Here is an 18,656-nt window from a genome sequence, read left to right on the forward strand (position 1 = left end):
AAAACACATAAAGGAATTGTCATGAATTTCTTCCAGTTATATTTTTACTGAAACACTCGTTATCTGTCTGGGAGATTTTAGGTGAATTAACAGAAGCAGGAGAACTGTATTAAACTTTCTCATAACCCCAAACAAAACAATTTCTTCCATCAGGTATAACCTTCCTGCAGCCTTCCCTAGACTAGGTTGAAACACCACGGTCCTAACCACTCCTCCTTAAAACTTGCGGTGCTTGCTTCTTTAACACCTATTAAGTGTACATCATTTATTTACCCGCTACTCTATTAGACTGTACACATCTTGAAGACAAGATATGTCTTTCTCTGTACCTTCAGTGCCTAGCACATTACGGTAGGGTTCAACAAAGTTTACAGGACGAATGAAATAAGGCCACATAAGCCCAGTGCGGTGGCGCATGCCTGTAATCCCAGCACTTTGGGAGGCCGAGGCGGATGGCTTGGTTTGAGCTCAGGAGTTTGGGAGAGCCTGGGCAACATGGTGAAACCCTGTCGCCACCAAAAATACAAAAATTAGCCGGGCGTGGTGGCGCAACCTTGTGGTCCCAGCTACTCAGAAAGCTGATGCAGGAGAATAGCTTGAGTCTGGGAGGTGGAGGTTGCAGTGAGCCGAGATCGCGCCACTGCACTCCAGCCTGGACGAGAGTGAGACCTTGTCTCAAAGAAAAAAAAGGAAATGAGGCCACACATGTCTAAAAAGACCACTTATATTGCCCTCTAAGAGAACTGGGAGTTCCTAAACAAACTTTTTAAAGGTTGCCTTCACATAGCTAAAATCAGAAATGCAGCCTACTTGACTTTCTTCCAGTCTAAAGCGCTGCTACTAATAATCCCCAAGGAGATTCTCCTTCCAGGAAGGCTGCGCAGACAAGGGATCCAGGGAAAAACACTAAAGCCCCACCCCGTTCCTGTCCCCACCTACTTGGCAAAAACTGCACTCCCCCTGATAGCGGCTGCGCTGCGCAGCCTGGAGGCCCAGGCCGCGCCCAGCAAGCAGGAGTCGCGAGACTGGGATTGGCTCTCTGAACAGACGTCATTCCGAACAAGGCGGCTCCGCCCTTCTCAAGATGGCGCTGCACTCAATGCGGAAAGCGCGTGAGCGCTGGAGCTTCATCCGGGCACTTCATAAGGGATCCGCAGCTGCTCCCGCTCCCCAGGTAACCAAAGACGGCGCTTCCCTCCGCGGCCTCCCATCCCGCGAGGTTCTTCTCATTCCACTGCCCTCTATTTGTCTCTTCCCGCTTCTTAGGGAAAGTACATGCCTTCTCTCGCCTAAGGTCTACTCGCCTATGATTGTCGGCCTACTCAGAGCGTAGTGACGTTGCAAGGATACGTGATGACGTAAAGGTCCCTTGATGGAAAAAGCGCGCCGCTTCCTGACCTCTTGCTGCCGCCTCCAGTTTTGGGAGCGGAGCGCCGCCGCTGTTGCCGGGCAACGCGGTGAGCCTACCCCGCGTGTGATGTTTTCAGAGACCGGTTGTTTTAGAGACTGCTCTTCTCGTGGTCCTATTACTGTTTTTACCCTCCTTACCCTAACAACACGCTAAGGGGCTATCGGAGAGATTAGAGAAGTTTTGTTAGGCATTGGGCAGCTTAGGTCGGGGCAGCAGGTTGGCAGTGTGGTACTTGAGCAAGTGTCAGTGCATCTTCCATTCTGGTTGCTCCTGGTGGCTCCACAGCACTGCTATATCTAGAGCAGGCTGTGAAAGAGTGACCGCAAGCTTCCACAGAGTTTGTCCTGTCCTGCGCTTGACAACATTGCTGTTACCATTAATCTCGTCGTACGGAGACCATGTCGCGGCCTGGTCTTATTGGGAATTGTCTTAAATATTTGGAATTCTACCCTCATAGCAAAAAGTCAGGGGGAGGGGATACCCTTTCAGTTATTCAGGCTTTTACCAAACGTCTTCCAAGTACAGTCTCAGTGGCAAGCACTTTGACATACGTTGTCTACGGGAGATATATTCTGGGAACTAGAGAGAAAGGAGAGAATGTGATTTTATTAGGTAATTTCCTGGCATCATTTGCATATTCATTGCCATAATGCGTAGGTGTGAGGATGTCACACCTATTGTAACTGTTGTGTTGAAAACAGCGCTAGACTGGAAGGTAGCCTAGAGGTCAAGGGTTTGGTCTGCCACTTGATAGCTGTGTGACAAGTCACAATCTCTCTGGGACTTTTTTTCTTTTTTTGCTTATATTGAGTGGAGGAAGAGTTGGACTGATTGACACGTTAATGTTCTTTCAAGCTCTGGGAAATCTATAGTTCCATGATTATGAAGCCAAAACAAAGCCAATGAGAGTAATTATGAAAACCAAAATTTAAGTTCAACTTATTTTTCTAGTCATGTCATAAATTTTTTGAACTTCCGTTTTTTTATTGATGTGAGCCTCACAAAATTCTTATAAGCTAATATATAATATATAGCAGAAAGCTGCTTGTCAACGAACAACTATTCAAATGTTACTTTAAATTTCAGCAGCAATGTTAGGTAAGACAATTCAAAATTAGATAAATTTATCAAAAATTCCTCTCCTTGAAATTTGAGGGTTTGATTCTGCAGAACCAGAATTAGTTGGTTATTTATAATTAATAGCACATTAACACCTATGCTATCAAAGTAGCTAAGCCGTAGACCCAAACTTCCCCTTATTCCAAACTAAAGAATTGAAGATGTCTTGAGAATAGAGAATCAAAGAGAGAGAAAAAAAAAGACAAACTACAGCCTGCTAATGACTTCCCAGGGAAGTTTAAGACACTAAGTCATTATAAATGCTAAAGAAAAAATTTCTTAAACCTCTACTATTGTTTCAGTGGCATTTATGAATGGGGCTATTAAAGTTAATTATTAATCTATGTAGAATTTCCAGTACAGATGAATGTTTCTAAACCTTTAATTTAGCTTTGAGTAGAATAAGAATTAAATGTGAGAGTATTTTTTTAAAGTATAAATCTACATATAATTTTAGTCATTGAAAATGATGGTTTGAAAGATTAATGTGGTTTTTTGAAAGACTGAGGAAAGATACAAAACTGTGTTCATAGTGTTATTACGATGTTATGTTTATATATAAGTGTTTATATAAACGTATACATAGAAAAAAAGCCTGGAAGGGAACAAACATTTTTAACTTTTTTATTTTGCTTTGGCCTTCCTAAATAGTGGGTTAAAAGTTATTTGTTTCCTTTTATAGCGTTCCGTATTTTTCACATGTCTAAATTGAAGACACACACTTTTTTATAACCAGAAAAACGTTTTGAAATCATAAATCTTTATACAGATCTTTAGTCATTAATATCATTTGTGACATTTTAGGTTTCTGAGGAAGATACTTGTCCCACAATGCCGTTATTAAAATGGCCTTAGAAAAGGACTACTAAAAATTTATGGCCACTTTTCCTGTATGTATCTTCTTTTTCTCTTGAAAAGCTTCCTTTGAAGTCAAAGGGATTTTGTGAACAGATGCAGAAATATGTGAAAGAGGCATTGGATTCTTAAACCAGATGCATTAGACATTTTTATGATATCTCATAACCTTTGTAGAAAAAAATTATTTTGCAAGAGTGTAGTATAATGGGAAAAATGTATATGTATCATATGAATGGTTCTATCAAAAACCAAGAAATAGCCAAGTTAGTTTTTATTAGCGTTGGCTGTGCACTTACTCCCTTAGGTGTAAAGCAAAAGTGAATGAGCCATAGCAGTGCTATGTTAGAAACTCTAACTAATAAAGTGTTGTGATTCCTAAGTTGTTTTAATGGTTTTTAGTGTTTTCTTTTTTTAAAACAAAATCTTGGGTAAAAATCTTGGCATAGGGCATCTTTGCTTATCTCAGATGCAGGCTTTTACCTCTCAAGGCCAGATGTAAACTCAAGTTGAAAATAAAAAATAGGGAGAAACAGGAATAACAGCACATCACCCCATACTCATTATGGGATGCCTACAATTTATATGAAAACGGTTTATTTTGCCAGGTGTTGCCTGACAGAAAACTGTTGAAATCTGACAAGATGAGCGTAGTCACAGAGTCAGAGGAATTAAGATCTGACATGTTCTGTTTAAATGTTGATGGTATTAGGTAAATTTAAGCCTGTCATCATTGGCCAAACACAGAATCCATACTTCTTTAAGCACTAAGTCATGATTGTATTGTGCAAAGAGTGAAATATTGATGGTTAGTAGATTTTTGCAAGAATATTTGTTATTCAGTTGAAGTATGATAAAGTGTCCACATTTTATTGCAGTTGAACATGTTTCATTATTAGCGGTTCCTAGCCTGGGTTTGGCCAGTATTCACATAATGTTCTTGCTGTTAACAATCGCTAAGTATAGCCATTAGATGAATAATTATGCCTAAAAAAAAAAAGCGTGGTTTAAAATGTTTGACCCTGTATTTAATTCTCACAAGATTTAAATTTTTTTAACTTTAAAATAATTTGAAAGAGTTGCAAAATTAGTACAGAGAATTTCTGTATACGCTTCACCAAGCTTTGTCTTGAATAATCATAATACAGTTATCAAAATCAAGAAATTAATATTGGTACAATAATAGTAATTTAGCTACAGACTTAGTTCAAATTTCACTAGTTTTTTCACTGTCCCTTTCCTTAGTCCAAGATCAAATCCAGGATCTCACAATACATTTAGCTTTCATGTCTCTTCTAATCCATACATTTTCTCTTTCATGACCTTGGCACTTTTGAAGAGAACTAGTCAGTTATTTTATAGAATGTCTCTCAGTTTAGGTTTGTCTGATTTTTCTTTGTGATTAGACTGAGGTTATGGATTTTTGGCAAGAATACCACAAAGAGATATTGTTCATAACAAAGCCTTGAGGCAGGTATTGCCACCTTATTTCAAACGTGAAGAAATAGTCTTTGGTTAAGTAACTTGCCCGATGTCACACAATGGTGGAAATAGGATGGTAAGATTTAATGTAGGCATTTCATTCCGTATTTTGCAATTAGTATTTGTTATTGTAGGTTTCTGCAATGTTAATGACATTAAATTGGTGTAGTGTTCCCACTGACTTTTAGCTTTTCTCTGCCATGTATTGTTCATGCAACATGCAACATTAGCTAATCAGCATGGTATGTGTTCAAGAGCTACTACAATCATCTGGGAATTTTGCTAGTTGATTACTCTGCCAGTTTGATGAGGTTACTTCATCTCTCATGGCAAATAAAGGTGTTGCGTGGATCCACTCTAAAGCTCCTTTTAATTTCAGTCAGTGAGTCTTATTTGTTTAAAGTGCTTTTGTGGTTCGTGGCTTTTGTGAACTGACCTAGTTTATTATAAATGATAATAATATTTAAATTCTTTGCAAAATAGCTTTGAGCAGCTAATGAAAACTACTGATAGTAACTGTTGAAAATATAGAGGAAGGAAGAACTGTAGCTGAATGCTGAGGATTTATGCTAGCAGATAGTACGGCAGCCCTGGCCTGGAAATGCTGAAGAGAGTGATGCTGCTGACCTCCAAATTCTTGCTCAGTGTATCTTTTGAATGACTGCAAGTTACAGAAGAGCTGTCTGCAGAAGCTTCTACAACTATATGTACACACACACACACACACACACACAAATATATATTTTTGTATAAATATATTTATACAAATTTATTTATTTATTTATTTAAACATCTATTGGCCAAGCACGGTGGCTGACGCCTGTAATCCCAGCACTTTGGGAGGCCGAAGCAGGTGTATTTCTTGAGCTTAGGAATTTGAGACCAACCTGGGCAACATAGTGAGACCCTGTCTCTATAAAAAATTCAAAAAATTAGCCGGCCTTAGTGGCATATGCCTTTAGTCCCACCTAGTCAGGAGACTGAGGTAGGAGAATCACCTGAGCCCAGGAAGGCTGCAGTGAGCAGCGATTATGCCACTGCACAGTTAAGATCCTGTCTGAAAATCAAACAAACTAAAAAACCCCAAAACCCATCTCTCTGTCTGTCTATCTATCTATCTATCTATCTATCTATCTATCTATCTATCTAATCTATCTCTATATTCCATGTCTTTCAGAAAAGGAACTAACAGCTAGTGCCTGCTATGTGCTAAAGCCTCATGGTATGTGTTATACATACTTTATCTTATTTACTTCATACAACAATTTGTAAATATTATTCATCCCATTTTATAAAAGAGGAAACTAAGGTTCAGAGAGTTTAGGTAATTTTCCCAAGTCACAGAGTAAGTAAATAGCAGTGACGCAGTTCAAACCTAGTCTTGCCTATGCTTTTCCCACCTTACCAGTAGTCTTTTATCAAATGAAATCTTACATGAATCCCTGTTATATAAAACAGATAAAAGCAAAGCTTTTCTGATTTAAGAAGCAGAGGAGTATTTTTAGCCCTGCTTGTTTGATTTCCCTCTCCCCCATTACCCGCCCCACTCCACAACCCAGGGGCTCCTGAGACGGTGCCACACAATTTTGGATTTCTTAAGATGTAGTTTGAAAAATACTGCAGCTTCCATAAATATCCAAGTAAGTTTGTTGATCAGGACCACATGTGATGGATGGATTATTTTTAAGGAGCTGCACCATAAACGAGTGGTTTGAGAGTATTTACTTTGATGTGTATATATTTTATAACTAAAATACAGTATTCTATTGATCTTAAGCTACATGAGAGTACATGAGATAATAGCAGTCAAACAACTTTCTTTCCTTTTCTTGCCTTCTTTCTTTTTTACAGCTTACTGCTGCCGAACATGCTGATCTTTGTGCCCAAAGATAATGCTTTGGATTCAGTCTGTCACTGTTGTAACTAACCTAGCCTCTAGCCTCCTCACAGAGAACACTTATTCTAGTTCTTTTCTTGACTCTATTCTACTGCCACCATTCAAGAGTTCAAGAGTTTCTCTTCTGAAGATTATAATATGAGGCCTAAATCTTTCTCCTAAATTTCAACAGAGAAATTTACTCCTTTAGGGTAGAAGCTGCTCAGCCACGTTGTGAGACCCTAGATGCCGAGAGATAATTTATAGGCACAGAGATGATATGCTGACTCCAGCTTGACATAATTTTACTCTGCTCAGGCATTTAGTTTTCTCTCTCTACCATTTCTTAACAATATTCTATCTTTTTTTCCTCCAGTTCAGAGGCTTCACAGATTTCCTGAACTTCTCTGCTTACTGAGCATAGCAAGGTCATTTATAGGTCCTTGCACTGACCCATCACCTGAGTTCTGTTAGGTTTCTACTCATTAACCAAAATTCATCCGTAGCTTTCTTTTTTTCTTGCCACACAGTCTTCTGTTTTTTTTCTAGAGCTACTCCTCCATTTCTAATTGAGAAAGTTCTAATTGAACCGACTTCTGGTTGGCTAAAGAACTGTTTTTTGTTTTTGTCTTCATTTTTTTTTTTTGCCCCTTTGCCTCCTAAAAAGCAGAGTGAAGCCAGTCTGATTTTTAATTCATAGATATTCTTACAACTTCCACTTCTACATCTTTTGCATTCTTTGCGGATGCACCAAACAGCATGCAAGAATGTCAGTTTCTCCTTCACATTCTTATCTTCATGTTCTGATTGTGACTCACTGAGGATGGAGCCCTGAATGACCTTGGTTAGGTTGCTTCTTATCCCATTTTCTTGAGATGATAGGTGTAGATTTTCAATAAGGTAGTTGAAAGTATAAAATAAAATAACATCTTGTAAAACATTTTAAAGTGGAATCTATTCTCTTTAATAATATCCTATTTTAATACAGCATTTTGTAGTTTTTCAGAATGCTTCACATTCTCATTTACTCTTGAATACAACATATAAAGTTCCTCTATTTAGCCATCAAAAATTTTTGCTCGTTGATTAAACTTTTATTGTGCCTTCCCATTTTTTTAACCAGTTTTGCAAGATGATGAATATAAAGTAAATATCAGTGTTCTTTCAAGTTTTACTTCAGTGGCTGTTATCCTATTTGTATTAAAATTAGTTTAATGTTTAATTCATTTTTGGGCCCTGGTCTGATAGTACCGTGATAATTTCAGTTATTACTAAACATGATGATAATGGAGGTGGTGGTGATAATAGCAAACATTCATTGGATGCTAACTATGTGCCAAGCATGGTTTTAAGTATTTGACATTCATTAACTCATTTAATCCTCATAACTCAATAAGGTAGGTGCTATTAGCCCTGTTTTATAGATGACGATGTTGGGAGGTTAAATAACTAACCGAAGGTTACATAGCTAGCAAGTGTCAGAACCAAAATGTAAACCCAGTTAGCCTGATTCCAAACCCTGTGCACTAACTACAATGATGATAAATTCTGAAACAAAGTACACATGTTAATTTGCTGATAACTGCCTTGTAACTTTTAAATCTGTTCTATGAAAGCCACTTATATATCTTGCCATGGTGACATGTAGAGTAGAAATTATAAATCATCCTTTGTTGTTGCTATTCTTACAGTCTTGTTTGGCTCAATGAATTATGAGAAAGAAGCAAAGCTGTCTTGTAAATTTATCTCCATGTCTCTATTTGGCTACTACCACTAGGATTACCTTGTATAAAATAAGGGCTTTTAACACGTGAGTCCCAAGGTGCATGTAGGAAGTTCTATTTATACACAGTCTATAGCTAAAAGGGCAACCTGCACAGAGCCCTGCAGGCAGAGGAGAGGTGGTGAGAGCTAAAGCTAATGGCTGACCAAGGGACCACTATCTAGGGTCTAGTTGGGATTTATGGCTAGAGTGCTTTCTTCAAGAAGTGGCAGAAGTACAAAATGGGAAGGTGGGAAATATGAAAATAGTGTTGTGGGCCATTTCTGCAAGGGACAAGGAAGAATTTGATTCTAAAAGATTGTCCTTTTAAGGAGTTCTTAAAGAGGTCTTTAATTTCTTAAAGAGGTCTATAATTCATTAATTATAGAGTATTAAGGTGAGTATATTAGTATATTAATTAGAATGGTGATGAGGCTTTAAAATTAGCAATATTGAACAGAATTCATTTTATACATCAAACAAAGGGCTTCTCAGTGAACTTTTTGTTATACTCCTCATGAACACAGACTTTGCATGGAGTGTTCAACTTTATTATATGAATAAAGCCTACTCTTTATTCACCACGTTACTTTGGACCCCTTTTGGGAAGCAGGAGAATATAATAGTGAAGGGAAATGGAGCTGTTTACTCAAATCACAGATTTGGATTCCTGTCCTCCCATGGGGAGAATGGTCTGAGCAGCCAGTTCATAAATTTGCTGGAAAAGAGAAGAGGCCTCTTGGGCTGAGGGTAAGTGGTGCAGTGCGAAGTTGGAGTCCCAAGGGAGATGTTAAGGACCAGACTGTGTGGAACCCTTGCCAGTCCTGGGGAGAGAGTCAGATTGGCCCACCGACTGGCTACTAGCTACCTGGCAAACTTTGGCCTTTCCCATGGCTGGCAACCTTCCAGCTACTCCCATGCCACTAAGCTATGAGACATCCAGGCTCAATAAGTTGACTAGCTCTTCATTAAGAGGAAGTGGGGGAAAGTAGACCATGCATGACTATTTGGATCAGCCAGGCCTGGCTCTACCACCACATTTTAAATGTGATTCCAGGCAGTTTTTTGACCTCACTAAACCTCAGTTGTCTCATGTGCAGCATGTTAATAATACTCCTCACATTGTAGGAATTTTATGTAGATTTGAAATCCTACCATATATAAAGTTCCTTGGCCACCGCACAGCATGTGGTAGGTCCTCCCTGCTTGATGATGACTTCTTCAATAATATATAATTCTATCCAGCAACTTTTCTCTCATTTACTCTTATCACTCTTAGTAGGATTCTTCCCATTGCCATACTATTCTTCCTGCCCCCCACCACACCCCCCAGAATCAGTCTGACTGTGTTAATCTTCCAAAAGCAGAGCTCTAATTATGTTGTTCCCTTGCTGAGAAGCCTGTGGGGGTTTCTCATAAAGTCCAGACTTCCCACAGAACGTTTAAAACTGCACAGTCCAGGCCGGCGCTGTGGCTCACGCCTGTAATCCCAGCGCTTTGGGAGGCCGAGGCGGGCGGATCACGAGGTCAGGAGATCAAGACCATCCTGGCTAACATGGTGAAACCTTGTCTCTACTAAAAACACAAACAAATTAGCCGGGCGTGGTGGCGGGCGCCTGTAGTCCCAGCTACTCTGGAGGCTGAGGCAGGAGAATGGTGTGAACCCAGGAGGTGGAGCTTGCAGTGAGCGGAGATCACGCCACTGCACTCCAGCCTGGGTGACAGAGTGAGACTCCGTCTCAAAAAAAAAAAAAAAAAAAACTTTGCACAGTCTGAATCCAAAATACCTCTCTAGACCATTGCTATCTTACATAGATCCTTTGCCCTAGAGTTCACAAAATGTCCAAGTTTCCTCGGAGCTACTCCCTTTTACTTCCTTATTAATGTCATTACCTCTTCTTGGAAAAGCCTTTCTTCCTATCTTTATCTGTCTGTATTATATGATTCTTTAAAAACAAAACAGAAATATGTACAGCTTTTTGCAATGTCAATTATACCGCAATAAAGTGTTTTAAAACAAACAGCAATAAAAAAAAAAAAAACCTCAGATATAGGTTCCAAAAACTTTGTTCTTAAGCTGGAAGTGATTGCTTCCATTTTGAAATTTTATAGGACATTATATCTCTCTTATAGAAAAAAAATACATCCTTTATATTCTGTCTCTGTGTTTAGGCATTTGCTTTAAGATAGATGGAAGAGCATGCTCTTTTTCATTTAGACCTTTTGTGAATACCTCAGCAGAAAACAGTTTAGTATGCACCATACCACAGGTGCAGCATAGGCTGCTACTCAACAGGCAGACCTCACCAGGCAGTATGTTTCTAGAGGCCACCACCAGTCATGAAAGACAGGAAGATTTTCCTGTTGAGCCCTGGCTGTGATAACTATGTGTGTGAGAAAATGAGTTATTATAATAATAAAGATTTAATTCTTAAATCTTTGGCATAATAACTACTGTTACAGAAGGAGCTCAATAATTATTTAATGAGTGAATGAATTCAGTGAAAAAAAACAATGAGACAACACATGAGACAGTGCATAGCATTGTCATCAAGGAGATTGTTGAACTTAAACCATACATTTTTGTGTGCATTTTTATTTATTTAATTACAAAAGATGTGTAATGTTTGTTGCAGTTAATAAGTGATCTTATTATTGCCGAAAGTATCCACATGTTTATAAATGATTGGAAGGTCATACCAATTTTATTTCAACAATTTTCTGAGAGGGTATGAATTTCAAACTTGTTGCTTAACTGACTTTTATTGTCACTCTGGCCCTAATTGTATTTTTCACAGGTACCACTAATTATACTAGGGTTTGCCACCTCTTTATATTATACTGAGGTTTGTTACATCTATATATAGAAAAGTGTAGACATACTCAAGATTGAGATGAAAAGATTGTATTTTGAGTATGGTTTTGCCTCAAAGGACTGTCTAGTTCAATAAATGTGCCATATTATCTATACAACAACTGATGTGGTTTTTGCTTTTATAATCAAGAGTATGCTTTCTTCAACTTATAAAGGAAATAAAAAGCTCATTTATTGTATTGACGTTGCCTTTTTTTTTTCTCATTTACCCACTTTAAGTCCCATTTAAGCAACCTGTCAAACCATGCCTAGCACTTTTGCTCTGTAGATCTTGGTATGCCCTGCATAGATGGAGAAAACAGCCCTAGGTCTCACTGCACCGTTACACGATGTAGACAGGCCATTTGTAAGCTAATGCAACTTCATTTTTCTTTGCACCTTGATAAATGCAGAGAAATGTGATTCAAGCAGATTTTATATCTATATAACCAAGGTTGTGCAAAGAATTTATATTTTCTTCTTTTAAAGTGGCCAGTGATATTATAGTAGTTGGTCAGGAAAGCTTTATTGCAATGCTTGCTTACCAAATTGTCATTACATGTTTAATAAAACCTTAAATTGTGCTATATCATATCTGTTAGAGAGAATGGGATTTCTTTTCTTTTTTTTTTTTTTTTTTTTTTTTGAGATAGAGTATCGCTCTGTTGCCCAGGCTAGAGTGCAGTGGTGCAGTCATAGCTCACTGCAGCCTTGATGTCCTGGACTCAAGTGATCCTCCTTGTGATACTCAGCTTCCTGTGTAGCTGGGGCTACAGGCACAAGCCACCACATTTGGCTAATTTTTTTGTTTTTTTTATTAAACACAAGATCTCACTATGCTGTCCAGTCTGATCTCGAACTCCTGGGCTCAAATGGTTCTCCTGCCTCAGCCTCCCAAAGTGTTGAGATTACAGGTGTGAGCCACTCTGCCTGGCCAAGAGGACGGGTTTGATTGTGGCATCTTTCTGGTAAATCTATGTCTAAGTGTATTCAGGCTGCTATAACAATATACCATAGACTGGGTATCATAAACAACAGACATTTATTTGTCACAGTTCTGGAGGCTGGGAAGTCCAAGATCAAGGTGCTGACACATTCCACGTCTGGTGAGGGCTTCCTTCCCGGTTCATTCTCTGAGATCTCTTTTATGAGAGCACTGATCACTTCCCAAAAGCCCCACCTCCTAATGCCATTACATTGGGAATTAGGTTCCAAAATATGAATTTTGGGAGGACACAAACATTCTCTTGCAGTGTGTGACTGCAGTGGCCAGACATCTTGTAAAATCCAGAACCAGTTATACTTTGTAACCACAAATCTTTAAAGTGTCTTTGAAATTTCAGTGTTTCAGCATCCACATGACATCTCCTGCACCATTTCTCACATTCTAAAATAGAACAAAACTGCTTTAGCAGACCACATTTCCTTAATTTTTATTGAGAATATATTAACATATCTATGACTAAAATAGAGACAAGCTGGCCCTCCTGTCTCTTTTCCATCTAACTAGCAGGGTTTTTGGTCAGGCTTCCATGACACCTGTCTTTTTGAAAGTCAGATGCTTACCTTTAGACCAATCATGTGGATATAAGGTCAGCCAGTTTCCATTTTGACCACAAGTTAGAAGGAATGGGGAACGAGAAGGGTGCCTCTTCAAAAAAGAGTAACAAAGCCATGACCACTGATGGGATTACTGTCAGCTGAATACCATTTAAATTGCATTTTCTGCAGGGAGAGCATTAAGAATAAAGCATGTACATTGTGGGGGGCACAGGGGGGTGTGGGAGTGGGTGGGTGGTGGGGAATGTTAAACCAAGCTTTTTTAAACTTCTCTCAGTTCAAACCCTGGGGAAAAGACCAGAGTTGAGGAATTAAAAAAGGGAGACAGAGATGGCAGAAGAATCATTAGAGTGTAGATCTAAGGATTCCGAGGGTGTAGAGAATGTCAGGAAGAAGAAATGAAGAGCAAGATAGTGACATGGTAAGATAAAGACTAAAAATTATCCATTAGAATTTAGCCTATAATCCCAGCACTTTGGGAGGCTGAGGTGGGGGGATCACCTGAGGAGTTTGAGACAAGCCTGGCCAACATAGTGAAACACCATCTCTACTAAAAAATAGAAAAATTACAGGCCAGTGGTTGTGGGGGCCTATAATCCCAGCTTCTCGAAAAGCTGAGGTAGGAGAATAGCTTGAACCCAGGAGGCAGAGGTTGCAGTGAGCCAAGATTGCGCCACTGCACTCCAGCCTGGGCAACAGAGCAAGACTCCATCTCAAAAAAAAAAATTTTTAAATTAAAAAAAAATGTACATTTGGTATTATCACTAAAGACATTAGCAACAAAAGCTTTAGAAGAGTTATTAGTGCAGAAAAGGTTAGTTACAGTGAGAGAAGAGGTGAGAAAATGAGTTTTGCTCTTTTGACGATCCCAATTGAGAAGGGAGTGAGCATGTAAAGGGAGCTATAAAGAATGGCCTTACCAAAAATTTTCTTGAAGGTAAGATCTTTTGAGATGAAAGAAACTTGAACATGACCATTAGAGCAAGTAAAGATAGAGAGATTGACAATACAGGAAAGAGATGGAAAGAAATGGGAAAAAATGTAGTCCAGAGCAAATGATTGAACACTAGGAGAGTGGGAGAAAGGTAGAGGTAGGTGTGGGTCTAGGTAAGTTTGCTGAGAATAGCGTGGGAAATCGAGGAGCTCCAAACCCTGTTGAGCATCATTCTCTCAGATGGCTTTAGTCCTGAGAAGATGGTATAGGTTAGTGGGTTTGTATATGGGTTCTGCAATCAGTCTCCTTGCATTCAAACCAAAGTTCTTCCACTCAATAAATGGGTATCCTTGAGCAAGTTACTGAGCGTCTCTGTACCTCATTTTCATTTATAACATCGATAAGAACATCGAGATAAAAGCTTGAGCTAGACTGCCAGGATTTGGAGCTAGTAAGCTCTACTGCTTACTGGCAGTGTGACCTTGTGCAGTCACTTGATTTTTCTGTGCCTTAATTTTTTTTCATCTGTAAAACAGAGACAGTAATAGTATCTACCTGAGTTTTTGGCTCTGAGCAGCACCATGGCGGTTGGCAAGAACAAGCGCCTTATGAAAGGCGGCAAAAAGGGAGCCAAGAAGAAAGTGGTCGATCCATTTTCTAAGAAGGATTGGTATGATGTGAAAGCACTTGCTATGTTCAATATAAGAAATATTGGAAAGATGCTAGTCACCAGGACCCAAGGAATCAAAATTGCATCTGATGGCTTTGAGGGTTGTGTGCTTGAAGTGAGTCTTACTGATTTGCAGAATGATGAAGTTGTATTTAGAAAATTCAAGCCAATTACTGAAGATGTTTAGGGCAAAAACTGCCTAACTAACTTCCATGGCATGGATCTTACCCATGACAAAATGTGTTCCATGGTCAAAAAATGGCAGACTGTTCTGTGTTGGTTTTACTAAAAAATGCAACAATCAGGTATGGAAGACCTCTTATGCTCAGCACCAACAGGTCCTCCAAATCCGGAAGAAGATGATGGAAATCATGACCTGAGAGGTATAGACAAATGACTTGAAAGAAGTGGTCAATAAATTGATTCCAGGCAGTATTGGAAAAGACATAGAAAAGGCTTGCCAATCTATTTATCCTCTCTGTGATGTCTTCGTTAGAAAAGTAAAAATGCTGAAGAAGCCCAAGTTTGAATTGGGAAAACTTATGGAGCTTCATGGTGAAGGTAGTAGTTTTGGAAAAGCCACTGGGGACAAGACAGGTGCTAAAGTTGAACGAACTGATGGATATGAACCACCAGTCCAAGAATCTGTCTGAAGTTCAAACTTTTAATAGTGGCAAATAAAAAGTCCTATTTGTGAAAAAGAAAAAAAAATAGTGTCTACCTCAGAGTGTTACCATGAGTGTGAGAATTCAATCAGTTAATATTTGTAACTATGTAGAACAGTGCTAGGCACACTGTAGGTATTATGTAAGTTTTTAAAAAGGGTTTTATAAGCAGGGTTGAGAGCCTAATGGAAATTAGAAATTGCAAATTAGATTTGAAACAAAATTCTGCATTATTTTGAGATTTTTTTTTTCAAAACTGCTCAGCTAGTAAGGGGTATAAGTGAAGAATGAGTTCTTTAGCCTTGATCCAGGATTGGAGTTTTTGTCTTGGCTATTGGGATACTATGGCAAGGGGAGTTGAGGTTGCTCGGAGAACATAGTCCAAGTGATGACCATGGGGCCAGGCTGGGTAGGGAAGAAGAGAAGACAGGTAGGGAGTGCTGTATCAGCAAAAAATGGAAAAATCAGAGGCTGTAATTTCTAAATAAGCTTGAAGATATAGTGGGAATTAAAGGATGAAAGAGTTAAAAGGTAGAAGGTTGCAGACTGTGTAGAATATTGACATTTATGATTTCAAAAATGGAGAAATTCTGTGTGATGGCAAGGCCCAGGGTATAACATGGGAATAAAGGATTGAGGTTGAGGACATCCAACAAATATATTGAATGCTAGGGTATTGGATGGGTAGTCTACCTGATAATTGAACTCTCTTGGAGAACAGAATTTGACGCAGAGAGACAGCCAGCTTCCTAATCCTTTAATCAGTTTAGAAGAGTATTCAAGAGGTGGAAAGATAATAACAGAGGCCTGAATAAGTGTAAATATCTACTCTCCTCTCATTTATGTAGTCATGTAAAACTTTTTGGACCCATTGTCTCCTGAATGATTAAGAGACCCTGTTCAGTGGAGGATTATTTGAATATGTCACCTGGTGAATTCTGTCCTCATCTCTAATTCATGAGAGTGATAAAGTTGTGAGTATTTTATAGTATTGATTCATTCAACAAATATTTATTGAATACTTATTATGTGGTAGGTATTGGAGATAGACCAGTGAAAAACACAAATCTTAGATTCTAGTAGGAGAGACAGGCAACAAGTAATTAAGATATATAGTATGTTATATAATAGTGATATGGAGAATAAAACAAAACAAAGCAGGAATCAGGAGGTGGGGACTGCCAAAGGGTATCACAGTTGTAAATTAGGTGGTCAGCAGAGGCCTCCAAGAAGGTGACTTTTAATGGAAGACCTGAAGGTGGTGAGAACATGTACAAAGTAGACATCTGAGGGAAGAGGATGCCAGGAAGAGGAAAGAAGAATGGAAAAGCCATGAGGTGGGGGCTAAACTGTCATGTTTGAAGACCAGCATAGAGGCCAGTATGGCTGCAAGAGAGTGAGCATTTTCTGTAACAAATACTATATAGCACTTACTATGTGTTGGATATTTTTCTAAATACTTCACAAGCATTAACTCATGTAATTCTTGTAACAGCCCTATAAGACAGTACAGATGAGAATCTGTGAAACAGATGTTAAGTAACTTGTCACACAAGCAACAGAATGCACACAGCTAACAAGGGTGAAGATCCAGGGCCTTAACCTTGGGGTGGTTTGCATTATGCTGTTTATTATAGTAATAGTATACGAAGTCAGATGGCTAACAGGAGGGTGGACGTGGGGAGGTCAGTTGTATAGTACCTTAGAATAAATTGTAAAGACTTTGGCTTTTTCTGAGATTAAACTGGGAAGTCATGGGAAGATTTTGTGTGGGAGAATAGCCTGATCTGATGTAAGTTTTAAAGTCTTACTCTGGTTGTCATGTTAAAAATGGAATATAGAGGAACAAGAGTAGAAGCAAGGAGACCAAGTAAGAGGCTACAGGATTCAAGCAAGAGATGATGGTGGCTTGAACTACGGTGAGTGGTGAAGATGGTTTCATGAGGCATGATCAGGTTCTGGATATTTATTTTATTTTTATATTTTATTTCATGTCATTTCATTTCATTCCAATTTTTGAGACAGAGCTTCACTCTGTCACCCAGGCTGGAGTACAGTGGTGCTATCTCGGCTCACTGCAACCTCCACTTCCTGGGTTCAAGCGATTCTCCTGCCTCAGCATTCCAAGTAGCTGGGACTACAGGTGCGCACCATACCTGGCTAATTTTTGTATTTTTAGTAGAGACAGGGTTTCACTATGTTGGTCAGGCTGGTCTCGAAATCCTGAGCTCAAGTGATCTGCCCACCTTGGTCTCCCAAAGTGTTGGGATTACAGGCGTGAGCCACCACACCTGGCCATGGATATTTATTTTAAAGGTAGAGCAAATAAGATTTTCTGACTAATTAGATGGAGGATGAAAGAAACAAAAGAGTCAATGATGATTCCAAAGTTTCTGGCCAGAGCAACTGGAAGAATGAATTTGCAATTTACTGAGACAGAAAATAATGCAACAGTAACACGATTTTGGGAGGGAAGATCAGGGGTTATCAGGAGTTAAGTTTTAGGCAAATTGAGTTTAGATGCTTCGTGAACATATAAGTGGAAATGTCAGGTAGGCAGTTAGATATGTGAGACCAAAGCTTAGGAGAGAGGTATAGATGGAGAGGTACATTTGAGAGTCCTCTGTATAGACTGTGCTGAAAGCCTTGAGATAGGGTGTAATTATCTGTGCAGTAGGTTTAGAAAGAGAAGAGAAAAGAGGAGGGGAGGGGTGAGGGGAGGAAGGTTTAGAAAGAGAAGAGAAAAGAGGAGGGGAGGGGGGAGGGGAAGGAGGGGAGGGGAGGATGGGAGGGGAGGGGTGGTTCAAGTACTAAGCCTGTGAACATTCCAACATTAAGAGGTTGGGATGGTGAGAACCAGACAAGATAGTGTTATCCAGATAGGTATAAGATGAGTTGGAAGTGGTAATATGCTGGAAGCCAAGTTAGGAAAATGTTTTATAGACTAACATTAACGTGTGTGTGTGTGTGTTCGCATGTACACAAGTGCATGCTCTTGCACACAGTCAAAAACACCCTCCCCTCCCCGACACACACATATCTTACATGTACATGGAATGATGAGGAGTATCAACTACTTTTCTTCACTGATTAACATAGTCTCTACTTGCAGGCAGATTTAATTGGGAAGCCAAATTATTAAGTAAGATAGCTTGATGGGTATGGAATCAGAGCAAAGGGAGTTCATTGAAACACCTCATTGGCTAGGGTAATCAAGCTATCATTACCCAAAGATCCATCTCCAGTATGGGACACATCTGTTCCTTGGGCAACACATTGCCGGCCTGTGCCATAGTGCCGACTGACTTGGGCAGTTCTTTAAAACACAAGTCCAAAGTTTTCCCAGTAGAGCTTCTTTTTTAAAGTTTCCACCCCTCAAGGGAACATATTCTTTCTTTAGATATGTTAATGTGCCTAACTTTGTTTCTATAAGTGTATTAAGTCTTGTCCTCAGAGTTCTTAACACTT

At 39.2% G+C, this 18,656-nt stretch overlaps 1 protein-coding gene and 1 pseudogene across 2 annotated transcripts in view; both read left to right on the forward strand.

Annotated features, from left to right (window-relative positions):
• Positions 1 to 18,656, forward strand: part of WARS2 (tryptophanyl tRNA synthetase 2, mitochondrial) — a 120,256-nt gene that overhangs the window by 5,041 nt on the left and 96,559 nt on the right. Inside the window, exon 2 of one of the 2 annotated variants that reach the window (XM_054454729.2) lies at positions 575 to 1,174. In XM_054454729.2, the coding sequence (XP_054310704.1) occupies positions 1,085 to 1,174 (90 nt within the window). In that variant the 5' untranslated portion in view covers positions 575 to 1,084. Of the gene's footprint in view, positions 1 to 574; positions 1,175 to 18,656 lie in introns of those variants that run through there. The other variant, XM_063664387.1, reaches the window with a different exon arrangement.
• On the forward strand, positions 13,738 to 16,749 carry LOC129015966 (small ribosomal subunit protein eS1-like; annotated as a pseudogene).

This window comes from Pongo pygmaeus, chromosome 1 (assembly GCF_028885625.2).
Source record: "Pongo pygmaeus isolate AG05252 chromosome 1, NHGRI_mPonPyg2-v2.0_pri, whole genome shotgun sequence".
NCBI lineage: Eukaryota > Metazoa > Chordata > Mammalia > Primates > Hominidae > Pongo > Pongo pygmaeus.